Source organism: Wyeomyia smithii, chromosome 2 (genome assembly GCF_029784165.1).
Source record: "Wyeomyia smithii strain HCP4-BCI-WySm-NY-G18 chromosome 2, ASM2978416v1, whole genome shotgun sequence".
NCBI classification, from domain to species: domain Eukaryota; kingdom Metazoa; phylum Arthropoda; class Insecta; order Diptera; family Culicidae; genus Wyeomyia; species Wyeomyia smithii.
This window is the reverse complement of record NC_073695.1, coordinates 28,764,259-28,788,899: the sequence shown is the minus strand read 5'-3', so window position 1 is coordinate 28,788,899 and position 24,641 is coordinate 28,764,259. Positions and strand designations below refer to the sequence as shown.

Below are 24,641 nucleotides of genomic sequence, written 5' to 3'. Positions count from 1 at the left end.
AGATTTTGAGAAAAACAAGTTTGAATTCACTAAAGTACGAATTTTCATGGAAATTCGATTTTCTCAGTCTCTCACAGTAGGTTTCTATTTTGTTTTTCCATTTTTCAACTTTACATTTTTAGAAAAAGGTCTCCTGAATTCAAATATGGCGAAAGATTTATTCTAGCATGAACAGATTTTGAGAAAAACAAGTTTGAATTCACTAAAGTACGAATTTTCATGGAAATTCGATTTTCTCAGTCTCTCACAGTAGGTTTCTATCTTGTTTTTCCATTTTTCAACTTTGCATTTCTAGAAAAAGGTCTCCTGAATTCAAATATGGCGAAAGATTTATTCTAGCATGAACAGATTTTGAGAAAAACAAGTTTGAATTCACTAAAGTACGAATTTTCATGGAAATTCGATTTTCTCAGTCTCTCACAGTAGGTTTCTATTTTGTTTTTCCATTTTTCAACTTTACATTTTTAGAAAAAGGTCTCCTGAATTCAAATATGGCGAAAGATTTATTCTAGCATGAACAGATTTCGAGAAAAACAAGTTTGAATTCACTAAAGTACGAATTTTCATGGAAATTCGATTTTCTCAGTCTCTCACAGTAGGTTTCTATTTTGTTTTTCCATTTTTCAACTTTACATTTTTAGAAAAAGGTCTCCTGAATTCAAATATGGCGAAAGATTTATTCTAGCATGAACAGATTTTGAGAAAAACAAGTTTGAATTCACTAAAGTACGAATTTTCATGGAAATTCGATTTTCTCAGTCTCTCACAGTAGGTTTCTATTTTGTTTTTCCATTTTTCAACTTGACACTTTTAGAAAAAGGTCTCCTGAATTCAAATATGGCGAAAGATTTATTGTAGCATGAACAGATTTTGAGAAAAACAAGTTTGAATTCACTAAAGTACGAATTTTCATGGAAATTCGATTTTCTCAGTCTCTCACAGTAGGTTTCTATTTTGTTTTTCCATTTTTCAACTTTACATTTTTAGAAAAAGGTCTCCTGAATTCAAATATGGCGAAAGATTTATTCTAGCATGAACAGATTTTGAGTAAAACAAGTTTGAATTCACTAAAGTACGAATTTTCATGGAAATTCGATTTTCTCAGTCTCTCACAGTAGGTTTCTATTTTGTTTTTCCATTTTTCAACTTTGCATTTCTAGAAAAAGGTCTCCTGAATTCAAATATGGCGAAAGATTTATTCTAGCATGAACAGATTTTGAGTGAAATATGGTTAAAACTATCAAAGTATGTACGTCTTAGACAAGTAATTATATCTGTATCTAACTAGATACCAGCAACTCGGTATCAAAGTTTTGGTTCATAGCATAGAGCAGAATTCGTATATTTATAAACCATACGGAATCTCGGGTTGGTTTAGAAATATACGAACTGAAAAAAAAAATTAAAGCCTTTCAAGTTTTAAAACAAAAAAAAGAGTCACGTGGCTTGTGATTAGTCTTTAGAGTAAATAAAGCGGACGATAGAGTTTTTTTTTTGTTTTCTTGGACAATTTATACGGAGACTACGGTCGGAACTACGAATAACTAACCAAACCAACGAAGATAAAAAAAATCGATGTGAGCACTGGCACCGCAAAACGTTTGTGTTAGTGTGTACCTTAGTGTACCTTAGTGAGTTCAAACTCGTTTTTCTCAAAATCTGTTCATGCTAGAATAAATCTTTCGCCATATTTGAATTCAGGAGACCTTTTTCTAAAAATGTAAAGTTGAAAAATGGAAAAACAAAATAGAAACCTACTGTGAGAGACTGAGAAAATCGAATTTCCATGAAAATTCGTACTTTAGTGAATTCAAACTTGTTTTTCTCAAAATCTGTTCATGCTAGAATAAATCTTTCGCCATATTTGAATTCAGGAGACCTTTTTCTAAAAATGTAAAGTTGAAAAATGGAAAAACAAAATAGAAACCTACTGTGAGAGACTGAGAAAATCGAATTTCCATGAAAATCCGTACTTTAGTGAATTCAAACTTGTTTTTCTCAAAATCTGTTCATGCTAGAATAAATCTTTCGCCATATTTGAATTCAGAAGACCTTTTTCTAAAAATGTAAAGTTGAAAAATGGAAAAACAAAATAGAAACCTACTGTGAGAGACTGAGAAAATCGAATTTCCATGAAAATTCGTACTTTAGTGAATTCAAACTTGTTTTTCTCAAAATCTGTTCATGCTAGAATAAATCTTTCGCCATATTTGAATTCAGGAGACCTTTTTCTAAAAATGCAAAGTTGAAAAATGGAAAAACAAAATAGAAACCTACTGTGAGAGACTGAGAAAATCGAATTTCCATGAAAATTCGTACTTTAGTGAATTCAAACTTGTTTTTCTCAAAATCTGTATATGCTAGAATGAATCTTTTAACATATTTGGACTTAGAAGACCTAATTCTAAAAATGTAGAGTAGAAAACTTGAAGGACACAGCTACAATCTCCCTCAGTAGAACATCTTTTTTGACTTTCTATGAAAATACGTAGTTATGTGATTTTGCACTGAAATAATTTGGTAACTTCAAAATTTACTTTTGTTAATCGTATTTCATCTACTCGACATGATTTGATGCAAAGGACATTTGATACGTATGATAAATCCATGCGTTTGTTCAATCAGTAGGAAAAAATAAAAAAAGGCACAGACATATTTGGGTCTCACATAAACTGGGAGGGGTTCAGAGGGGTGGCACCCTTACTAAAACTTAGAGCAACTATTCCCCTTGAATAATATTCCGAGTTTACTCAAATCGGCCGCAGCATCGCTGAGAACGACCATTTTCTAAAAAAAAGTTCCGTCCCGGGTCTTTACGGGTTAATCCTCCTCTTCGGCAAATATATGCTACAAAAATCGATCACGAATTTTCATCGTTAACTTGAATATGTTTTGTTTTTCATTTGTTTCTTTTTTTTTGTTTTTCATGCGAATTGTATGAAATTGTAATCAAGTTTTTGTTACCTTTTACTAATAAACTTCGTTTAAAATTTGTTAAAATTGTTTTTTGCTAAAAATTCTTCCGTTCCCGGTTCCCGGGAATTCCCGGGAAATAAGATTTTTCATTCCCGTTTCCCGGGAATATTGCAAACCCTAGTAGAGAGATAAAAGTTTTCGAAACTGTTATCACGATACTGTTGTTTCAGTGTTGCAAATGTTGATTGAACAGGTAGCCCACTTGGTCACGCGTCGCCTCTGGCTGTAGGGGTAAACGGTGTAAGGCCGTTCCACTGTAGTTTCTCCACCAAGTTATATAATAATTGAAAAATTTCCTTAATAGACACGTTACAATTTAATTACATTACAATTTGTACCCTTTTCTGCCTTGATATAGTCTGTTCCAGAAATTATAAGCTTACCAAATGTTAACGGTCATTTTGAATCGATTGAAATGTTTCGAATACTACTGGCTGCCTCCTTTTGTTTACACATTTCTGTACGTCATAACATCAAAAAACGGTTTAGTTTCTGGGCCACAATATTTTACTCTAAGCAAGAATAAGGATATCCACGAAAGATGCGGGTATTGAATAGAAGAGCCTCTTAGCAAAGAAAAAATAAAATTGCAGCCGCAATTTTTTTCTATAAACAGAATTGCTTTAGAGGGCGGTCTTACCCCGCTTACCTTAACTCAACGCTTCTGATATCTTAATAAAAATGATTTCGGTTGACGGCCCTGAGTTAACCGAGGATTCGATACGAAAGGCGGCGAAACGGTTGAAAACCTCTAATGCTCCAGGACCTGATGGTGTCTCTGCTAACGTATTCAAATTCAATTCAAATAATGCATGATCGAGCTTGCCGATCTCTATTAAGCAAAAATATTAAATTGGTCTTTACAAAAAAACTCGCGGATTTCTTCGACATATAGAAAAGGAAATAGAAAAAATGTTCGTAACTATCGTGTTATAATATCACTAAGCGTCTCACATAGGAGTATTTGATTAAAAAAGCTGGCCAAAAGTCCGACATACAAAATACATGATTTCCATTATTTTGTATTGATTTCAGTTGAAACATACCCTCATGCTATCCCAGAACCCATCGATGCCTAATCACATACACCAAACGGTTATATTCCAGAGTTATTCCACAGGTAATTGATCAGATTGAAAAATACGTGCTATTGTACGGGTGGCATGTAAAATCGAAAAATTTTATCAAATAGTTTTTTTTTTCTCTCACGAGACATAATGTACAACATAAGGAGAATGTTTTGCAATATTTAAAACGTTAAGTGCATAAAATAGTCCCAGATTGTTTACGAAAAAAGTGATAGTGAAAGCCAACCGCGAATAATTCATAATATTGTAAAATAATTTTATGATTAAATAACCTTCCGGGCAAGTCCCGTCAAAACTTTATTTATTAACAGAAAGGTCAAAGCCTACTTAATATATACGGAAAGAAAAATCTTCCTCCTGGTTCCTCTTTTTTATTTTATTAACATTTTGGTAAATGAAGATTTATATGAAAATTGTTGACACTAAAAAATGCAGTAAGCGAATTTAAAGTAATTGTCATATCATTGGATTTTATATTGGAGGTGTGTCATGACGTGTCGTACTTCTCCTGGTAGGGGTCATTAATGTGTGACAAAACGTGAAAATGAATTTTGATCAAAATTTGCGTGACGTACTTAATGGATGTCACATTGTTTTGTACTTTTTCTAGTTTTATTGGTTGGTTATATGAAAGCAACACGTTGTTGATGTAAATAGATCTAATTACTACCAAAATAGAGCGAATTGGACTTTTGGTCAGCTTTTTGGTTCAAATACTCCTATGTGCGTCTGCTCGAAATTATTTGCTGGATCACACAAAAAGCATCAGCTCTACAGATTAACAAGGGTTTTATCCTGGTCCTTCTGTGACAACTCATTTGCTTTGTTCCACTTCGGACTGTATCGCTTATGTTGAAAACGGAAAGTAGGTGGATGCTGTATACATAGACATGAAAGCTGCATTTAATATATTTGATCATAGAATATTACTCCACCAACTCACTAGAATGGGTTTTTCCGAAGACCTGGTTGAATGGTTGCAATAGTACCTCCCCATCTGGTCTCGAGGTACGATGCTGGCCTAACAAGCCGGTCGTCGTAGGTTCGAGTCTCGACTCGGGAGAGACTGTTAGTGTCAGTAGGATCGTAGCGCTAGCCCCGCAATTGTCCTGTACACTTAACGGTTGGCTGCGAAGTCTGTGTATAGTAAACAGAAGGTCAAGTTCCGAATCGGAATGTGGCACCAAGGCTTTGCTTTGCTTTTAGTACCTAAGTTATAGAAGTCTAAGTTTCAAACTTGGATCCTATACATCCCGAGGATTTACAAACGCTCTCGGCGTTCCCCAAGGAAGTAATCTAGAACCGCTCCTTTTCGTTTTGTTTATAAATGATGTCGCAGCCTGTCTTGGAAGAGGGAGACTGTTCTGTACTGTTGATCTGAAAATTTTATTGGACAAATTTTCCGACCGCCAAAAGCTACTGAAACTGTTGGATATTTTTGAGAATTAGTGTCAAAAAAAACCTAATGAAATGTGCCGTGATTTCATTTTATCGATGTAGTAAGCTACTTATACAATCGGACGTACAACCTCTAGCCTCTGACACGTCAATGAAATTAATGACCTTGGGGTACTACTTGATTATAAATTGACTTTTGTGCCTCAGCGAGTCAATGTTATTGACCGGGCAAGTTTTCAACTAGGATTGCTAATAGTGGTGTCTAAAGATTTCACTAATGTTCATGTTCATGTAGGTGCAGCTTGTTTTTTAAATTATTTTAAAACTAGTTAAACGTATCCGGCGTTGCTCGGAGTAAGAGATTTCAAAATGTAGAATCATTTCTCATAGTGTCAAAATGGTGTTTGGGGTCTATTTCCGACCGGATTTCAGGAATACACATTCTGTAGTATATTTGACTTTCGGCATCTGAGTATTATCCTGGTTTCAAATATATCCTTACCGGATGGCATTTGGCCATTATCTTGGCCTATCAATATTGAATGTATTTGACCATTTTGGGAAGTTTCCAAAAACCCGGCAGTCGCCATCTTGGATTCCACAATAGCTTTGGGAGTTTATTTTCGATTTCAGATTAGTATTGCTGGTTCAAAAACACAACGGCCTTTTCCTTTCAGATTGTTGGCTGTTTGCCAGAAACCACCATCTTGGATTTTAATATGGCGCGTGGATCGATTTTGGCGACTTTCAGCCACTGCGTATCATTCTATTTTCAGGAATACCTATTTTGGGTGATATGCGTTACGAAATATCATAATTATGAGGCCATTTTATATTTTTTTTCAACTGTTGAAACAAAAATAAAATAAATTTTCAATGACTTGTTTTTACTATTTTTTTATGGCTTATAAGAGTTGTTTTGTACACAATTCTAGCCGAATTCGTTCATCTGCTCATAACGTTTATTCGTTTTGGTGATGTTCTGTTTATTTCTATGTGAATTTTTGTTTTTTTTACGTGAGTTTTTATCGTTTTTAGTGTTTCTCTTTTCATCCTTTTGTTTTATTTTTTTATATAATATATCTTAATGTTGGTTGCATTTTGGGTTGGTTTGTATTCGTATTAATTTTTTCTATTTTATCGTGATTGTTTTCCTTTTTTTCATTTTTGTTTTGTAGGTTTGTCTTCCTAATAATTTTATTTTATGCTATTGTTTCGAGATAATTTTTTAAAATTTATTAATAGTTTTCAATCAGCTCATCAACTGTGATTGTTTTATGTTCCTTGTGTGTATATATTTTGTCCTTGCTCATTATCATGATTCTATTGGCCCTAACTAATCTAAGGTATAAAAACTTCTGTTTAATCTGTATTTCAATGATCTTATATTGCAAGTCATCATCCAGCACAATGTTTTGCAAAGTGTTGGAAAACTTCATCTTTTAAAGTTGCTCTCTAGCACAGCTTTTCGCGTAAATTGGGTTGACACGAAACCAATTATCCGCCACACAATGATTGCGAACAGATTCCACTCGTTACAAACGTCCAACTTTCTCGTTGCCTCACAGGAAAACCCACGCAGTGACGTTACTAAACTACAACCGATCCGTAAATAGTGCTGACTCAGTGAGAAAAACTTGTCAAGCAAAAGGATACCTCAAAATGTGTCACTCGGTCGATGGCGACCACGGCAAAAAAATGGTTGCTTACAGCTGGAAATGTGACACAATGTGCAATCCTGTGACTCTGTGTTCGTCTGGGTCGGGGCGATAGTCCGAACCCGCCAAACTGTATTCCTGTTGCAAACGATAACAGAATGCGACAACTTTTCACCTCCTGGTGCTGCTTCATGGGATAAAAATAAAATAGAATATTATTAGTTATATTTGTGTTCAGTTCAGTAGTCGACCAATAAAATTAGATGCGGTTCATGTTGGAACACCTCTATTCGAGGAAAGTCAAGTGGACAGTGTACTTTATCATGAATCCAATCGTATATTACACGTCCAGGAAAGTTGTACAACATATATTTCAGCTAGGTATTAACGTTCAGGAGGGCGCGATAGCAGGTACAACAATTTTGGACCGCTCTTGACGTTAATGGCTCTATCTCGTAGTGACCCTGACACCGACATGGATCATTACGTGAAGCATCATTGTTATCGTTGATGGTGGCGCTTGAGTTCTTGTATCAAGTGTGAAAAAAATTGTAATTCCTATCGGCTAGGCTTTGCTACATGCTGTCAAGCAGAAATCGCTCCAATGGAGGACACTGCGCGTGTCATAAATCATGCTTTGTCCAAGCCCAATGAAACCGAGGGTGGCCCCGTCAATCTCGCTCGCGGCCCTATGACTTGTGATGGTGGCTAGTTCGTGGGTGCTGCCGATGGGGATTGTTGATTTATGATTCGAAGGTTCATACTTTCGACCCGGAACGACGATCAATTGCTTCGAGCGTTGTTTAGTCAATGTCGTCGCGCTGACAACTTGCACTATTGATAGGACAGCCATTTAGAAAGTTTTACTTCCTATCATAATATGGAAACTCTAAACTTGTCCAAAATCCAAATAGTAATAGACTAGGCTAAACAAAAATCACCAATTATTGCAGTTCCTCGTTCCGAGCTAGTCCTTGACCAATTTGATGTTGTGCTTCGCACAAATCCAATAATCCAAAGAAAACAGAAACGAAATCCGATAAGCCTAACCGGCTTTGCAACTGCACCGACTAGCGCAAATTGCAAAAATTGCACAGTAGCTTACCATCAGCAGGGAAGGATGAATGAATGCACTACCTGCGTCGTTACGACAACCATCAACTCAGCTTTAAACGTTTGAGGTCTGGTGCCTATCTGTGCAAGATCGTCCTTATTAGGCAGTGGACGGAATCTCTAGTGTGCGGTCGACTGGAAAGTCACTCACTGACTCAATCATCGTCGACCTTGTTATTTGGCTGTTTTTATGGTTCGATTGCGATCGAATTACAACCGACAAACAACGATCGAACGATGCTACCACAGTCCCAGGCTTGAGTCAAGGTCTTCCGAGTGGAATAAAATTTCCACACTTTAAAGCCAAAATGTATCAGGAAGTCCATAAATGGAGGCAACGTTACAATTTTTCCACTCGTCGCTCGTTGGTGGAGGTGTTTGCAAGGTTGTGTGCAGATTCGTGTCATTGTCCTCGTTTCTTGTTTTCCCCAGCGATAAATTCTGCACAACGTCAGGATGTCGTAAATAAAACGCGTTCTAACGGAGCCTTGAGACTTAGTGGTGATAAAATGCATTAATTTATGATGAAAGTGAGATCCCATAAACAATAAATGGCATATTGCAGTTTTTGTGTTTTTTTCGTTTTTCAAAATAGAAGTATAATACCAACGACAGAGGAAAAGACTCCAACAGACTGATAGATCGAACATTCTCGTAACGTTGTAGCTACTCAGAAGTGATTTGTGCAGTTTTAGTAATATAGAAGCTTGAACTTGTATATACGTGATAAGTGCAATAAGCTAAAAAGAGCATATATTTTAATCGAGCCCTTTACAGGTAATCGAAAAAAAAAATCAACTAATTTGCCAAAAAAGGTATAATCGCAGTTGGACTGTGCCATAGATTTTTTAGCTTGCTAGTATCATGGAGAAATAAAAAAATTACAATGTTTTGGCACTCGAAGATACATTCATATTAACACAAAAATTAATGAATTAATGAATGTTTCAAAAAGGCGCAGAATCGGCTGTTCGACAAAGCTTTGTCGGGATGCCGGAACAAAACCGTTGTCGACTTTTCGGTTGCATCTCTTGATTCTACTACTAACCTGTTTGCAGATCCGCTTACTTTTTAGTTGGTTTTGTACACCAAAGTACTCATAATCCTGAAGAAATCTTCGATTTGGCGACGCTGAGTTCTCATGTAGTTATTGACATTTGAAATTTTACTATTTTTTAAAATAGATTTCCTGATCCATGCCCTAACTTCCTTAAAGTCCACGTTTGTGATTGAGATTTCGTTTGAGTTATGGCTTTTTTGCTTCTTCATATGCTTTTTGTACTCGGCTCTCCCGGTGTGGTTCAGTACCCAAACGATGATCACCTCTGAACCACCGGTTCGGATTTCGTTATTGATTCTAGTTAGTTCCTCTTTCCAGATGCTTCTGGAATCATAGTTACTTCATTGTTCAGCAGTGAAAATTGATGAAAAGTTTAAATGTCGAATTTCCAGCAATCACAAACCAATCATATGAGAGCACGCCTGGCATAGATTTTATGAGTAGACGCCAACTGTCTACTGTGATATTCTCTATTCAGTGGCAAAAAATTGACAGCATCTCCCCGTCCCAATAGGTCAACTAATGTTTGCTTTCATGCGCCTAGACTATTGTGATGTCTCGAAGGTAAAGCTTTTTCGAGAATTAAAAACCGAACAACCTCCTTCTCAGACAGACTCGACTAGCAAAAAATGTGTGTATTTACTTGTTTTTTGTATAATTCTAGACGTTGAACTAAAATTTGAAATTATTTTTACAAAAAAATGTGTACTTTTGGCGCGAGAGATATTTCGTACTTTTTAAGTATTGTATCAGGAAAATTTTATGTCGGTTTTTTCTTGCTCGAGAAAATAAAATGAATCATGCTAGAAAAAGTATAGAAACATTGTTTAATCATTAGAAAAATAAAATAAATATAAATTTTCAATATCAATTAGAAAATATGTTTCGTATTTAAAAATTCATGATTTGATTTCCTCTCTTACGTAACAAAATTATTAGAAGATTTATTTTTATCTTGCTTTTATAAAGGATTTCGCGCCAACTTAACTGAGGCAACACCCTCTCAGAATTCAATCATGATTGTAAATATGTAGGCCTTACTATCCTAAAATGCATTGCGTATTTTTTCCTGAAAATTTATGTGTACTGAAATTTGACAAGGGCTGAAGTTTTTTTTATATATAAAAGAATATCTGAACGTCAAGAGATAAAGAAAAGTTGTCGAGGGATGACTTTCAGAAAAGTGTCTAAGCCTTTACTTTTTCCTATTGAGTGTCCACTAGGGTGCCAATCCCTTATGTGGAAAAAAAGTAATCAGAAAAGCATATATCAATATGGCTTTACAACATATTTTTTTAAATTCTTTTATCACCAATATTTAGTGGGTAATTTGTGAGTTCGAAATCCAATTTGTGGTAATTTGTGGTTAAGTGGTTTCCGAGAAATTTTCAAAAAACTGAGTCAAGCCATCTTGAAACATGATTAAGCTTCAATTGAAACGGACAACGATGATATATACATCAATCGAAAGCTCTTAATTTGTGGTTCACGAAAATGCAATTTTAAGGTCATAATTACTATTGTTTGTACAGAAATTTGTGTTTCATGATTCACGTAAATCTACGTTTTTGTACGTCTTGTGTGGGGCCCCCAGAGTAAACTTTATTTATCTTTGAAAACTTTATGGAAGTTTGTCAGCAATTTTCAGAACATCTTTTTATAAGGTCTCTTCGCTGAAAAATTATCAATTATATAATCAACACTCAATCAACGCAAGTTCACAATGCCAAATTTGACAGCCTTGCTTTTTTCATACGCAATATATTTTTATTTAGTTTCATTTTCGAAAAAAAGACGGCTCCCCCAGTTGCGTTCGAAACTCAAATTAATACGGAATGCAAATTTCGTTTAGCATGTATTTCGCAAGTTTGCTATTCAAATTCAAATTCTTCAAATGTAATTCAGAGGAAACATTCACTAGACTCTGAAACTACTTATAGAAAGCGGATTTGATAATTGGGGGTCAGACTTTCAAAATCCATTATTTATTGTGACAAGTTTATTTTTTCTTGATTTGTAGTGGCCTCAAAATGTGAGACCCCCCATAAAACCGGCCCTACTTTTGCAGGTCTGTAAAATCTGCACACGGACTCTGAAAATCTGCATTTTGCAAAGCACATCTGGTATCCGTGATTCGGACAAGTAAGCAACAGCAATGCATTAAAAAAAACTTGTGGGTTATTTTCTTTCTCTGCTTTACCTCCCATGCGCGCTGGTTCGATTCAAATGGTGTATTAGTATGTGTCATTCCAAGAGAATCCGAGGTGAACTCTTATGGAGGAAGTTGTGATATTGGCGCTCGCGAAAAAATAACACTGAAGGAAAGTTCCAGTTTGAAAAGGTCTGTTCAAATTTTCTTGCTGAAAATCGAAATTTGAATCTCATTTTTGATAGAGAAAAAAACTTTTTCTCGATTTGTGGGGGCCCCAAAAATGTTGTGTGGCCCTCCCTTTAAATCCGGCTCTGAGTATAGCAGTGACAAACACCGCAAACAGCCAACGCCACTAGCGACCAGCAGCCTCAACAACAAATAAACAAAAGATAGAACTGCGTGAACAATAAAACACAAATTTACGTACAAACACCAATAATTATGACCTTAAAATTACATTTTCGTGAACCACAAATTAAGAGCTTTCGATTGATGTATATATCATCGTTGTCCGTTTCATTTGAAGCATAATCATGTTTCAAGATGGCTTGACTCAGTTTTTTGAAAATTTCTCGAAAACCACTTAACCACAAATAACCACAAATCGGATTTCGAACTCACAAATTAACCACTAAATATTGGTGATAAAAGAATAAAAAAAAATTATTTTGTCAAGCCATCTTAATATATGCATCAGAAAATTTAAAAAACCTACACAAAATGTTCTCCTGCTCGAAAAAACACCCTGTGCTAAATTTTAGCTCGATCGGGCTTAAAACGGGGTGGCGCAAAACGATTGAAGTTTGGCCTTAAAAAATTCGAAATATCGCCAAAATCACGTTTCAAGTACACTAAAGTCGCTTTTTACGCGGGGGATACGTGCCGCGTAAAAAAAAACGCGTAAATTCCAGAATCCGCGTAAAAAAAACCGCGTAAATTCCGGAATCCGCGTAAAAAAAACCGCGTAAATTCCGGAATCCGCGTAAAAAAAACCATCGTTAATTTTGCATTCCGAGTGAAGGGGAACCGAAATCCGGGAAAAAAACCGCGTAAACTCCGGAATCCGCGTAAAAAAACCGCGTAAATTCCGGAATCCGGGTAAAATAACAGCGTAAACTCAGGAATCCGTGTGAAAAAAACGCGTAAATTCCGGAATCCGCACCAAATTTTTTTTCGAAAACTGAAACTTCATTCACCCGGAGTGGGGTTGGGTAAATATTTGGATCTTCGAAGGCCAAAATTCAATCGCTTTGCGCCACCCCATTTTAGGTCAGATTGAGCTGAAATTTTGCACAGGGTGGCAGGAGAACATTGTCTGTAGGTTTCGTTTTTAGTTTGCTGGTTACTCGGGGTTTTTTCAGGCAGGTGAACATTTTGTATAGGGTTTCTCAAAATGACCATTTTGGTGCCCAATTTGGGTTGTTCAGAAAAGTTTAAGGCAACAAAATTGTCCACTTGAAAAATGACTATTTTGAAAGAAATCTGACATCACAAAACCGATGTGTTTCAATACCTCTCTTTATTTAAGAAAAAAAATTGCAGAATCTCAAATTTTATTTTTTCAATATTTTAAATCAAAATTTAGAAATTTTACTGAATTGGGTCCTAAAATTTTAAACGGTTTTCTGATTTTTATATATCAGCTGAAAGAGTGCAATTTTCTGAGTAAAACGCGATTTTTAAAAAATGTTTATCGTTTTCCTTCGATTTTTAAATGAAGAATAAAAAACTGCTCGAAATGCCTTAAATGACAGTTCTCTCATATACCGTACATGGGCGAAACGTCAACTAAGACCTTTCGAACAGTTTTTTTATTCTTCATTTAAAAATCGAAGGAATACGATGAACATTTTTTAAAAACCACGTTTTGCTCATAAAACGCGGCTTTTTTAAATGATATATAAAAACTGGTATAGGTTTAGGACCCAATTGAAATTGTGTCAAACGTGCATAAGTTTTTGTTGGAAAAACTTCTTTTTCCTTAATAGTGTCCACTTTGGTTTGTTCAGAAAGTTTTTTGACTGCTGAAATATTTATCAAAAAACTTATTTTGATAAATATCTGAGATGACAGGTTTCTTTAAAATCACTTTTTGTTTTCAAAATGATTTTTTTTCTGTGCAGGATCATAAATTTAATTATGTCAATATTTTTAAATGAAAGTTCAGACAATTTTTTAAAAATCATCTCTTGACAACGTTTCTCTAACCCTTGACTTTGCAATACCGTTCTTGTGTATAAGTCTGGAGAGGTATTCATTCATTTCTACTCGAGTTTTTTTTACTGAAATTTGGCTTTAGGGAAGGGTCAAGTAGGGAGATGTGGGGAGCCTGAGAAAAAAACCCATTCGTAGAAGTACCTCTGACACCGAACAGTCTGATTCTACTAAGATTCGAACACGATCATTAGCTTGTCAGAGCGGACTCTGTAACCTTGAGGTTGCGAGCTCCTCTTCTTGTCATTACCATACTTTCAGGAGGGTCTTCAGTAGAAAAACCTTTTTTTTAAGAATGCCCACTTTGGTTTGTTTTAAAGAACTTTATTGCCTAAAATCGCAAACCAGTCCCATATGGATTTTCATTGTTTTTGAGTTGAATATCAGATTCCATCTATTTCTTGCTTTACTATCGATTGAGGAAACAAAAAAGTATGTTTTGTTTGAAAAAGTCAGAAAAAATGTGAGGTCAAATTGTCCCATCTTAAAAATAATCGCATATCAGTCCCGCCAAATGTTTCTCCTAAGTATGGTCATATTTTTTACTTCAAACCATATAACAAATATTTTGTGCTGTTTTTCAGGCTTTTTACTGATAAAAATTCATCAAATATTTAATAAATGCAAGGTTGTTCCAAATGAATTCCACACAAAAGTTAATTTTAAGTAGACACTGGAACTGCGACTTTTTCTGAAAGTTCGTTCCCGAAAGGTTATTGATTTTGTCAATCATAGCCTTGAGCAATGCTGCTTTTTGTAAGGGGTTAATTTCCTGTGGATGATCTGCTCACTTTAAATAATCATTTAAGTTGAAATTGTCAGAACTTAGAAGAAATCGGTTTTAGTTGCTTTGCGAAAAACAACTTGTACGTCTTTTCATCGCCGTCGTCCTCCGTCAAGTCACTGTTGTAATGAAATTGGAAACTTCCCTTTCTCAATACTACTTTTCCAATATGCTTAATGCACGGGCTAATGCGGGATAATATGTATTGCACGTAATTCGAAAACACTGAAGACGTAAGAAAGGAAATTATTCAGTAGCATATCCAAGACTTCAACCTTATGTTTTGCTTTTCCAACGACGACCTTCAAGTCGGAGTAAGTAATGGGTGGACGTCTCCGTTATTCTCCATGCAGCATATTTAGAATCTGTCTGCGACCATGAACGTATGCCCATATTCAAGATACTTGAGAAAAATATGACTACTCCTACACCGAGCGGTTGAAAGTGAGACTGGTATGCGATTATTTGCTACTCGATGGCCAAAATAATCGCATATCAGCCTCTTCCTTATTTTTGATTCTAATTTTCACGAAAAAGGCAATTCTTTAATGAAGAAGTTATGATGAAGGTCTGTTTCATTACATTATGTCGTAAGAAATAGGAATAAGCTGACAAACCCAAAACAAGAAAAATATCTTCAAGCGCTGTTTTCTCAACTCGATGATTTTCTAGATGGGACTGATATGCGATTATAGGCAGTTTAGGCAACTTAATTGTCTATCTAAAAAGTTGAAAAAAATCCGAGATGACCGATTTTTTTAAAAACACTTTTTGTTTTTAAAATACTTTTTATTTAGAGTAGGATCTCAAATTCAAATTTGTCAATATTTTTTTTATGAAAGTGTAGCCACTTTTCTCAAAGTCATCTTTTGATCACTTTATTCTATATTTCTCATTATACAAATGTATCGATTCATAAAAAAACTTCAGCTTTTTTCAAATGGTAGTATAGATAAGTTTGAAAAAAAGATTGCAATGTTATATAGGATAGTAAGATAGATTCTGCCAAGATTCGAACCTACGCTTTTGAAGTGGATTTTATAACCTTGTGATTATAGAGCCCTTTATTTACATTGTTACAGTCCTACAGTGTGAGAAATCAAGCAAAAAGTAATCAACAAGCAAAAAATAACTGAAATTGATAAATTCGAGATAAAGCAGGATACTAAAAATGAAGAAAAAGAATTTTGTTGTTATTCCAACAGATAAAATTAATTGCTTAACAAAACTAATAAGTCTGTATGGGAACAATCAGAAAAAATAAAGTAAATTACAGTTTTAGTACCTTTTTCTTGCAAGGGTACAATGTTCTCGACTACGTTCACCCGAAAAGCAAAAAAAAACCCAATCAACAGAGAAAAACGATGAACCATGTAAAAAGTCGTGCGAAAGAGAATCTGACGTAATTAGATATACTTTCTTCAACCATTTAGAAAATAGGAAAGAGTGTCACATTGAAGCATTGATTATAATTTTCACTTATTGCTTGGCAAGCACTCAAATAACCTAATTCTAGTGGAAAAGAACTCCACTAGTGAAAAGGTGCAAATTGTAATATTCACTCAACTCTTTCACATCCAAAATTGAATGCGAATTTCTCGACCTTTGCACTTAGAGCAGAGGCGGGGCAGCATCAGTATCGCGAAATAAATGACATGTTCAGAATTCAGCATGACCTAATTTCGAGACGACAGAGGTAAAGGACACTCGATGCCGAAACGAGTCATCAACTGCCTACACAACGAAATTCACGGCTGAGTGAGCTGCTGATATCCCATCCCTAGCCGGGCGATGTCTTGCCAAGAGATGTGTTCTATTGTGTGCCACAGTGGCTTCCCCTTCGGCCAGAGACAAGCCAACAACCGAACATGAAATGATATTTTTTGCCACCAACTGTCATTTTCACCTTGCATAGCATTGAGGGAAGGTTCTAACTCTGTGGTGTGCAGAAAAAAGCGAAGCAAATGAGAAGTTACTGTGTCACGCTGGTTGGTGTCGACCGGGCCGGTTAGATGTGGGTGGTGGTGATGGTGATCCGGCATGTTACAGGGATGAAATAAAATAAGGCATCCTTAACCTAGTTTCTCGCACAACAAAAGCTCGACAACCGACACGCTATGTGGCGAAAAATGGCTGGATCGTGCTCTCTCCGTTCATTATTGGAACCGACATCGGTCTGAAATTTCTTCACCTGCGCCAGCCCGGCTGCCTTCGCCTCGTCGCTGGGGTTGCTGATGGATGGAAGCTTTTTTTTTGTGCGCTTTGCTTAGACGATATTACGAATTGAGTCGAGACGTGTTGTCTGTGTTTGCGTAGAATATGGTCCTTGAGACTTCGGAAGCGTAGGGTGATTCAGTGAGGTGACGGTTGGCGGATTGCGTTGGTTTTTCGAAGTTTTCCCTTTCTATTCACGAGTTCGCGGGGAACTGAAGCATGGTGCTTATATGTTAGTTCTAAGAAAAATGTAAGATGTGCCTTTGTAGCTAACCAGTAGGTAGTGGTTCCGTGGAAGTTGAAATATTTTATCCAAGTTTGTAGCTGAGGACGGGGAAAGCAAGCAACTTTGTTAGAATTTCTGTTCTATTTATTCCGTAGGGAGCTGTTGGCAGGAGATCGGAAACTATATGGTTTGAGTTATTTGTAGGATAATGGTTGACAATTTTATTTAATTTCGCAAAATGAAATCTCGCAAAGGCGGCGTCCATAAATTACGTAACGCTCATAGGGGGGAGGGGGAGTATGCTTGGGCGTTACGATTTGTTACACAGGGGAGGGGGGGGGGAGGTGAGTTCAGCGTTACGTAACGAAAAATCTCTGGAGAGACTTTCAAAAACGAGCATTTTTATCAAGGAAATCCTTCTGCAGCGTTACCTAATTTTTATGGGGGGAAGGTGTTGGCGTTACGTTTCGTTACACATGGGCGGGGTGGGGGTCCAAAAATTGGGTTTTTTGCGTTTCGTAATTTATGGATGTCGCCAAAGTGTTACTCATATGAACTATGGACCTAACGAATCTGTCGTTTTCTGTGTCCGCATTTGTTGAAAATTGTTGAATTACACCTAATTTATGTTGAGCTCAAACGTACCAATTGCATTATATATACGACGAACGAAATTCATTCAACCTGGCCCGTCAATCGAGCTGTCAATTTCATCAACCACAACGAACGGAAATCATGACTCAAATATTTTGTGTTGGCCACAGTGCACACAGTTCGCTATTTACTCCCGGAATCGTTCGTCCACGATGCCAATAATGCACCGGTTTGAAAACCTTTTTGTACCAGCCAATTCAACTTGTCCAATATATAATAGCAGTGCACTGAAGGCCGCAGGTTTCGGCGAGATTTGGCTCGTGGCTTAGTTCTTGCGATGAACGTAGGGGGGAAAAAAAAACAGAATTAGCTCACTGAGCCGTCATGCTTTGACTTGTAGCGAATTAGGTTGTTCTTTTAAGGTTCTTTCGAATTTACTTCCTGACGTTGGTTTTGCTCAATCATTGAAGTTTCGCTTTATTTGCTTACCAGTAACGTAATACACGATGGCCCAAGCCACAAAGTGAAAAACACAAACATTTCGAAACCACGTTTCCTTTTTTTTTAGCAAAGTTTCATTATAGCACAGACTTCTGCATTCTTGGCTGCGTATCTAAAATTTGCGTATCGCAAATTGAACCGTCAAAAAGCATCGCGAAGCTGAGCAGAATTCAGTTTCAATTTGAGTTTTAAATTGAAGTCGAAGTTTCAATCAAGAGAGATAGTCGTTTTTGTGTGTTCGCTTCGTCCTTTCTAGTGACAGACTGCTAATTTATTAAATTACTACTTTGTAAATAGTTTTAGTTCGAAGCATTTCCTTTAAGCGATAACTTTGTTTGTTAATCTTTCCTCTTCTTTTTTTTTTCTTTACAGGTAAGCTTGCAAACTGTATCTAGTCTCTTGCAGTAGTTGATTTTAAAGGTAATATAAATAAATAAAAGTTAACCTCAAAAGCCATCTACCATCTCTTTACACAATCACGATCGCCGAAAGGGCTATTCGAGAAACGGTTACGGCTAAAATAAACCGAAACCCACCGAATTCGCAACAGTAACTATCATTCAAACTTGAGTGAGTGACGAGTGTGTTGCTGTAAACATGCAATCCAAAATACGTTGGAGATAATAATAATAATAAACAAACAAACATTATATCATAGTAAGGCAGGTCGACTGGCAGAGTTGTTGTTGCGTTAGTTGGATCGAACCCATCACCCATCATAGCCGACACCGGCGGCGAAGGAAAAAATCAAAATTCGTTGTCCAGTGGAGGTTCGGAGAGGGCGGTAAAGTAGCGGCTGGTGGTGCTACGTTTTCGAATAACCACCTGGCCGTTGGTTTTGCGAACCTCTTAATGCGCTGAACTGAATGCATTGCTGAAAATTTAAAGAAACACTTGATCGATCGACATCGCGCATTACTCAAAAAAGCTTCTGTGTACGAATGGATCGGTTTCTATTGAAAATGAAAATTTTCATTACATTTATCTCAAGCAAGCTTTTAATTAGTCCTTTCTGAAGTAATGCTGACTATATTGTCATCAACTTTCTGTTTGCAGTGCTACATAGTAGCGAGTCACTTCTGAGTGATTTTGTCACTATTTCGATGCTAGTCACTGGAAAGTTAATATTTACGCTAAAAAGCCACTCACTAGAGTCACTATTCTACAGTAAAATGGTCACTAAAGTCACTAATTTAGCTAAAAAAAATTATTGCTGTCTTGAAACTTACTTTGGAAAGAGTGCTTTTTATTTACCGTGTATTTTGACGGTTCGGTTTGTTACGCCTTTTCATTGACAGAGCTGAAGATGAGTGTAAACGCTTATTCTAGAAGCTGTTCGCGTCTGTAACAAGTATTGTGCCTAGAATTACGTAACTAGTTGGATTTCCGCGTCTGTAATCGATTGTACTCTGCTGTTTCTTCTGATGGCAGAGAAGTAATAAAAATTCGACTCATCACTGCGATCAGAGCTTAGATCTATTGTGGTATTACCCAGGTATTTTCTGTACTCCGCACCAGGGTTGATATTTATTGACGCTCTTGAGTGAAAGTGAAAAAAAGCATCCATAAACGTTATTTTTTTACAATCCTTTCAGAGTTCTCCCTTCCCGCTTTTTGCATGCAAGTGAACTGTCAAAACACCTCATTATATTTCATGCGATGGAAGCAAGACAACAAAATCAGTTTATCAGTTAACGAAGATTGTCAAGGCATCGGTCAGTGTCAGTGAAAAAGTGTTTCGGTGAGGTTCATTTCGGTTGAGTGGACCGTTTGTTTTTCTTTTTCGCTTTGAAGTGAAGACCATTTGGTTGAATTTGTCGTCAAATTTTATTCCGTAACCGTGAACGATGCGCGCGATCTATTTCATCTGAGTATAACAGCACGTTACTAGGACGAAAATCGAGTGTATCTGAAAGAGTGCTGCGATCATTGGAAGTGAAAATTGAAAATGATTGGCTGTAATTTTCGAAGAATTTTGCTGGGGAAAATGACTTTTATAAGCACTGCTCCGCACTTCATATTATTAGCAGTAACAGTAAGTGACACGCTTATCATTCATATCAGTGCTTGTGTGTAAATACGTTTCCGTTTCAAGCTTACTGCTCTACTATACCGAGCCTCTGTCCATCCTAACAATATCGCCTAATTACAATTCCCTGGAGAGAACTTTCATATGTTACTTACACCAGTTTTATTATAATAGAGACTTATTTGTGTTAGGAGGAGAGTCAACAGGGGTACTGTAGAATCCAATTTGAAGGAAGGGTACGTGGTGGGGAGCCTGAGAATAAACCCATGCTAAAAGTCCTTTGACAACCAAATGGCCTGATTCTACTAAGATTCGAACCCACGACCACCCGCTTACCAAAGCGGACTCTGTAACCTTGCGGCTACGGAGCTCCCAGCCTCGCACGCTTTCCGTCACCTTGCCAAATTCGAGGTTTAATTCTATATCGTCTTGTTTGGGCCTCAATTCGTTGAAAACTGAACTAGTAACAATTCAAATCTCCTCATAAATCAAGTCCATGTAAACGGTGAAGATTTTTCTCCGGTTTATTTCTACGAGAACCAGTCATTTCGAATCCTATGTTCTAAACACATATTTCCAATGAAAAAAATGTCCATTTAATGTTCCACAAATAATGTCTATGACCTTTATTATTTACTTTTAGGTCACTATGTGAAACTATTTAATAGGAAAAAGTCACAATTGAAGATTTAATAATTTTTATCGAACTGTTGATAAAATCACTATGCATTTTACAATCACATTCAATCTACTTTAGTTGTTAATTCTATCACTGTAGTGATAGACTTGAAATATGAATTTTATGACTTGAAATATGAATAATATGAAATTAGATTTAGGTGTAATGTGAACTATTGATGAATTTTGCACCAACTGGACTGAGGGGTTGGCAACACCCTCTCAAAATTTAATGTGACTTTTTGGGTGTGTAGGCCTTACTAACTATACAACTCTATAAACTTTTTTTTCAAAAATTTATTTGGACTAACATTTGAAATGATTTGAAGATTTCCAACCTTTTTTTATGAATCGATTTATCTGAATAAAATAAAACGAGAGACAGAGGAAAGTTGTCAAGAGATGACTTTCAGGAAATTGTCCGAATTTTCATTTAAAAATATTGAAAAAAAAAACAAACTTGAGATCCTAAACTGCGAAAAAAAGATTTTAAAAACAAGAAGGGAATTTTTTTCGAATAAGGTTTTTTTTTCTAAATAGACAATTTAGTTGCCTAAAACTCGTCTGAACAAATCAAAATGGGCACTCTTACAGAAAAAATGTTTTGCTAGCAACATATTTTCAGGTCCAGCAATTTTCACATTTTTTGGTTCTGAACTCACATGCGTCTCATTGACGTACGATAATGCCAATAGTTAGAGAAAAGTTGTCAAGGGATGACTTTCAGAAAATTGCCTGGGGTTTCCAAAAAAAAAAAAACAAAATTGAAATTCTAAACTAAATAAAATTGATTTTGAAGGCAAAAAGTAATTTGAATAAAAAAAACACATTGGTCGACAAAAGCAAGCAAAAAAGTTGCTCTAAAGCACAAACAAATTGCCCTAAATAGATTATAGCTTTTAGAATGATAGAGCAGAGTAATTTCTCGCCGGGTTCGTCGCTTTTTAGTTTGCTCACGGGAAAACTATATAAATCTCTCAAAAAGTGATCTTTGCTAGGGGCACCTACATTCACAGAAATGGTTAAAAAGCTATAATCTTGTCTTTTTCCAGTTTGAGCTCTAGGCTAAAACCTGTGTTTTATCTAGCAGAATTAGAGAAGGGACAATGGCAAATCGCGATTTCACGGAAGCCGCGAATTCCGCGAAATCCAGCATCGGCCGCATAATTACCAAAAATCCGCGAAATGTCGCGAAAACCCGCAACACGGACGAGTCTAAAGAATAATGGGCACCTCGATGGCAACGGGAGGCCTTTTCATACGCAACCAATAAGATGGAATAGTACTACTGCTCTCTTAAAACGAGATTTTGTCTGCCTGGGTTGAATTGTTTTTGGATGGTTCAGTTACTAGATCCTCTTCGGGCAAAGATTTTGGTGATTGGAGACCTGCATGATAGAGTTCCAGAGTGTGCAAAATCGAAGTTGAAAGATGTACCTACCTAATTCAAGTAGCAAACATTTTTGCATATTAAAAATACGCAACAGTGAGATTGATATTATAATTTTAGTAAGTATTCGAAATGCGGGCGGTTTCATGAGGTTTCTGGTTAGTAAATAAATATCTAAAAATTCCCGGGAACTCGGTAGATGCGGAATGCTGCGTGAGTCAGTATAACATGAATAATACGTGCCTGTTGACCCCAAAATATGATTGAAGACAATTTGACAATATAGTCCGTTCTGCAAAGAAATCATGAATCGTACGGTTAAATTACCGTATATTAAATTGACTAAAACAGGTTTTTTTATTGTTTTTACCCAAAAAATTACCGCGAATTCTGAATATTTTCTATTTCACCACTCGCGAATTTTCAACTTTTTTGCCGCGAATTACCACTGTCTCTACTTATGAGCATTGGCATGTCAAAGGATCTTGAATTACGCAAAAATTTGATCGACCATTTTTTACTTGAATGAAACTTTGCACACGTGTTTGACTCAGCAAACTGAGTATTTTCCTGGGGTGAATACATTTTTCAGACTCAAGACTATTTTTCTAGAAGGACAAAGGCATTTTGACATGAGTTTTGTTTCCTTGTAGCTCATAGCTTGTACTTGTAGCTCATACCTTTTAGCTTGTAGCTCATAAACCAAAACGAATTATGAATTAACGAATGACTTTTACAAAAATAGTTCACGAGGTTGTTTATAATACACGACCGCAAGGTTAACGAAGAATTACGACAGCTTGTCTTATGACAATGTATTTTTTGCAATAGTTAATCAATTTGATGGTGTGAAGCAGTGAATTCCAGTGATTATATCCTTTCAACTCTCTTTTTTAATAATTGATTGGTAATCTTGAAGAAAGGCGTTGATTTTGGATTGTCTCTTACCGATGATACGGAATGATTCTAGTTTTCTTGTTATTCCCCGCTCCGCACGCATACAACAAGTTATAACGATAATACACACACGCTACCATCATACTGACAACTATTAGCAGTGGATTAATGGCTAAAAGCACTAATAAGTCCGGACATGTTTAGCAATGCTACGCAGCGCTGCGGTTCGCCGGTTGGAACGCTGCGATTGAATTAATCGCCTGCTCAGCCTTGCTGGTCTTAAATCTGCTGGATGCGAGTCAGTTCTCTTGCTACAGTAACCGGTTATACAATGAAAACAAAATTTCTGCATACTAGCTTTTATACGAGACTACTGAGAGTTAAACGTGTCTTTGTGGACTAGTGCAACAATAACAACAACATCAAATCGGTTCTTAAAGTCAAATCGTTTGTATCAATGGCGTAACCAGGATTGCCTCCTCTCATAAGAGATGCAGCTTAATGAAGAGTAACCTAAATCAATGACTGTTATTGAGCAAAACAGGACCATAAAAACCGTGTTTCCCATGGAAGCAACAACGATGGCCGCAGGGAATTTTAACAAACAGGTAATTAAAGAAAAAAAACGATAAAGTTATCGTTTGCTGATTGCTATATAGACTGTTTCGAAAATTATAAATACATCTTCTTTCTTGAATAAAACAAAAAACACAGGATTTTTCGGGTCATTTTATTCTGAAATATAGATAATAAGTGCTTTCTTTCTAGTTTCAATTCAAGTTGGGATTATTTTTCGTAGGATACGCGAGTTCTCTAACTCTTCTCTTAACACTACTCATGAGCTTTTGCACAGTGTGTTCTCCGACCATTTTTACCACTTTAAGCCAATCTTTTTTAAATTTTTCAACAATGTCCGCTGGTTTGACATATTTCCTCAGCTTTGCCTTGGTCAAAGCCCAAAAAGTTTCAATAGGGCGAATTTCAAGGCACATTATTATTTTATACCACACATTATTTATTTTATACCACACTAGTGCATCCTAAGAGTAATGGCAGGAAGCAAGATCGGGCCAAAAAATTGGAGGATTGTTATGCTGCTTAACCATGGGTAACAACCTTTTCTGCAAACACTCTTTCACGTAAATTTTACTATTCATTGTGTCATTCGCAATGAACGAACGAGATATTTTCCCACATTCACAAATGGCCTGCCAAACCATTACCTTCTTGCCGAATTTTTCGGTGTAAATGGCTTTCACTGGTCCAGGGACATCCTTTCCCTTCGGTTATGTATAAAATTGCGGTCCTGGCAGAGTCTTATAGTCCAGTTTTATGTAGGTTTCGTCATCCATGATAACAGACCCCATTTTTTTGGTCAGAAGTTTGTCATGAAGCTTCCGAGCTCTCGGTTACACAGATTCAGCTTGTTTTGGATTTCGTTTTGGCTGCTTCTGCTTCCGACGGGTCTGCAGACCCATTCTTCCCTTGGCACGCATCACGTTACTCGTCGAGGTTCCAAGCTTTCTCGCCACATCTCGTACTGATACTGAAGGATGCCGCTTGTAGTATTCCTTAACCTTTTTGTCCATTGTGGGATCAACAGGCCCTGGTTTTCTACCACGTCTTGGGGCATCAGTAAATATGCACTCTTCACAATACTTCCGCAATG

The 24,641-nt window shown here is 36.4% G+C and overlaps 1 protein-coding gene across 9 annotated transcripts in view; it reads left to right on the top strand.

The window, feature by feature from the left end:
• The window catches only part of LOC129722765 (supervillin), a 433,084-nt gene that overhangs the window by 172,974 nt on the left and 235,469 nt on the right, over positions 1–24,641 (top strand). Inside the window, exon 1 of one of the 9 annotated variants that reach the window (XM_055676488.1) lies at positions 4,015–4,096. The exons of the other annotated variants lie outside the window; for them this stretch is intronic. Within the exon in view, the coding sequence (XP_055532463.1) occupies positions 4,027–4,096 (70 nt within the window). The 5' untranslated portion in view covers positions 4,015–4,026. Of the gene's footprint in view, positions 1–4,014; positions 4,097–24,641 lie in introns of those variants that run through there. 9 annotated transcript variants of the gene reach the window in all.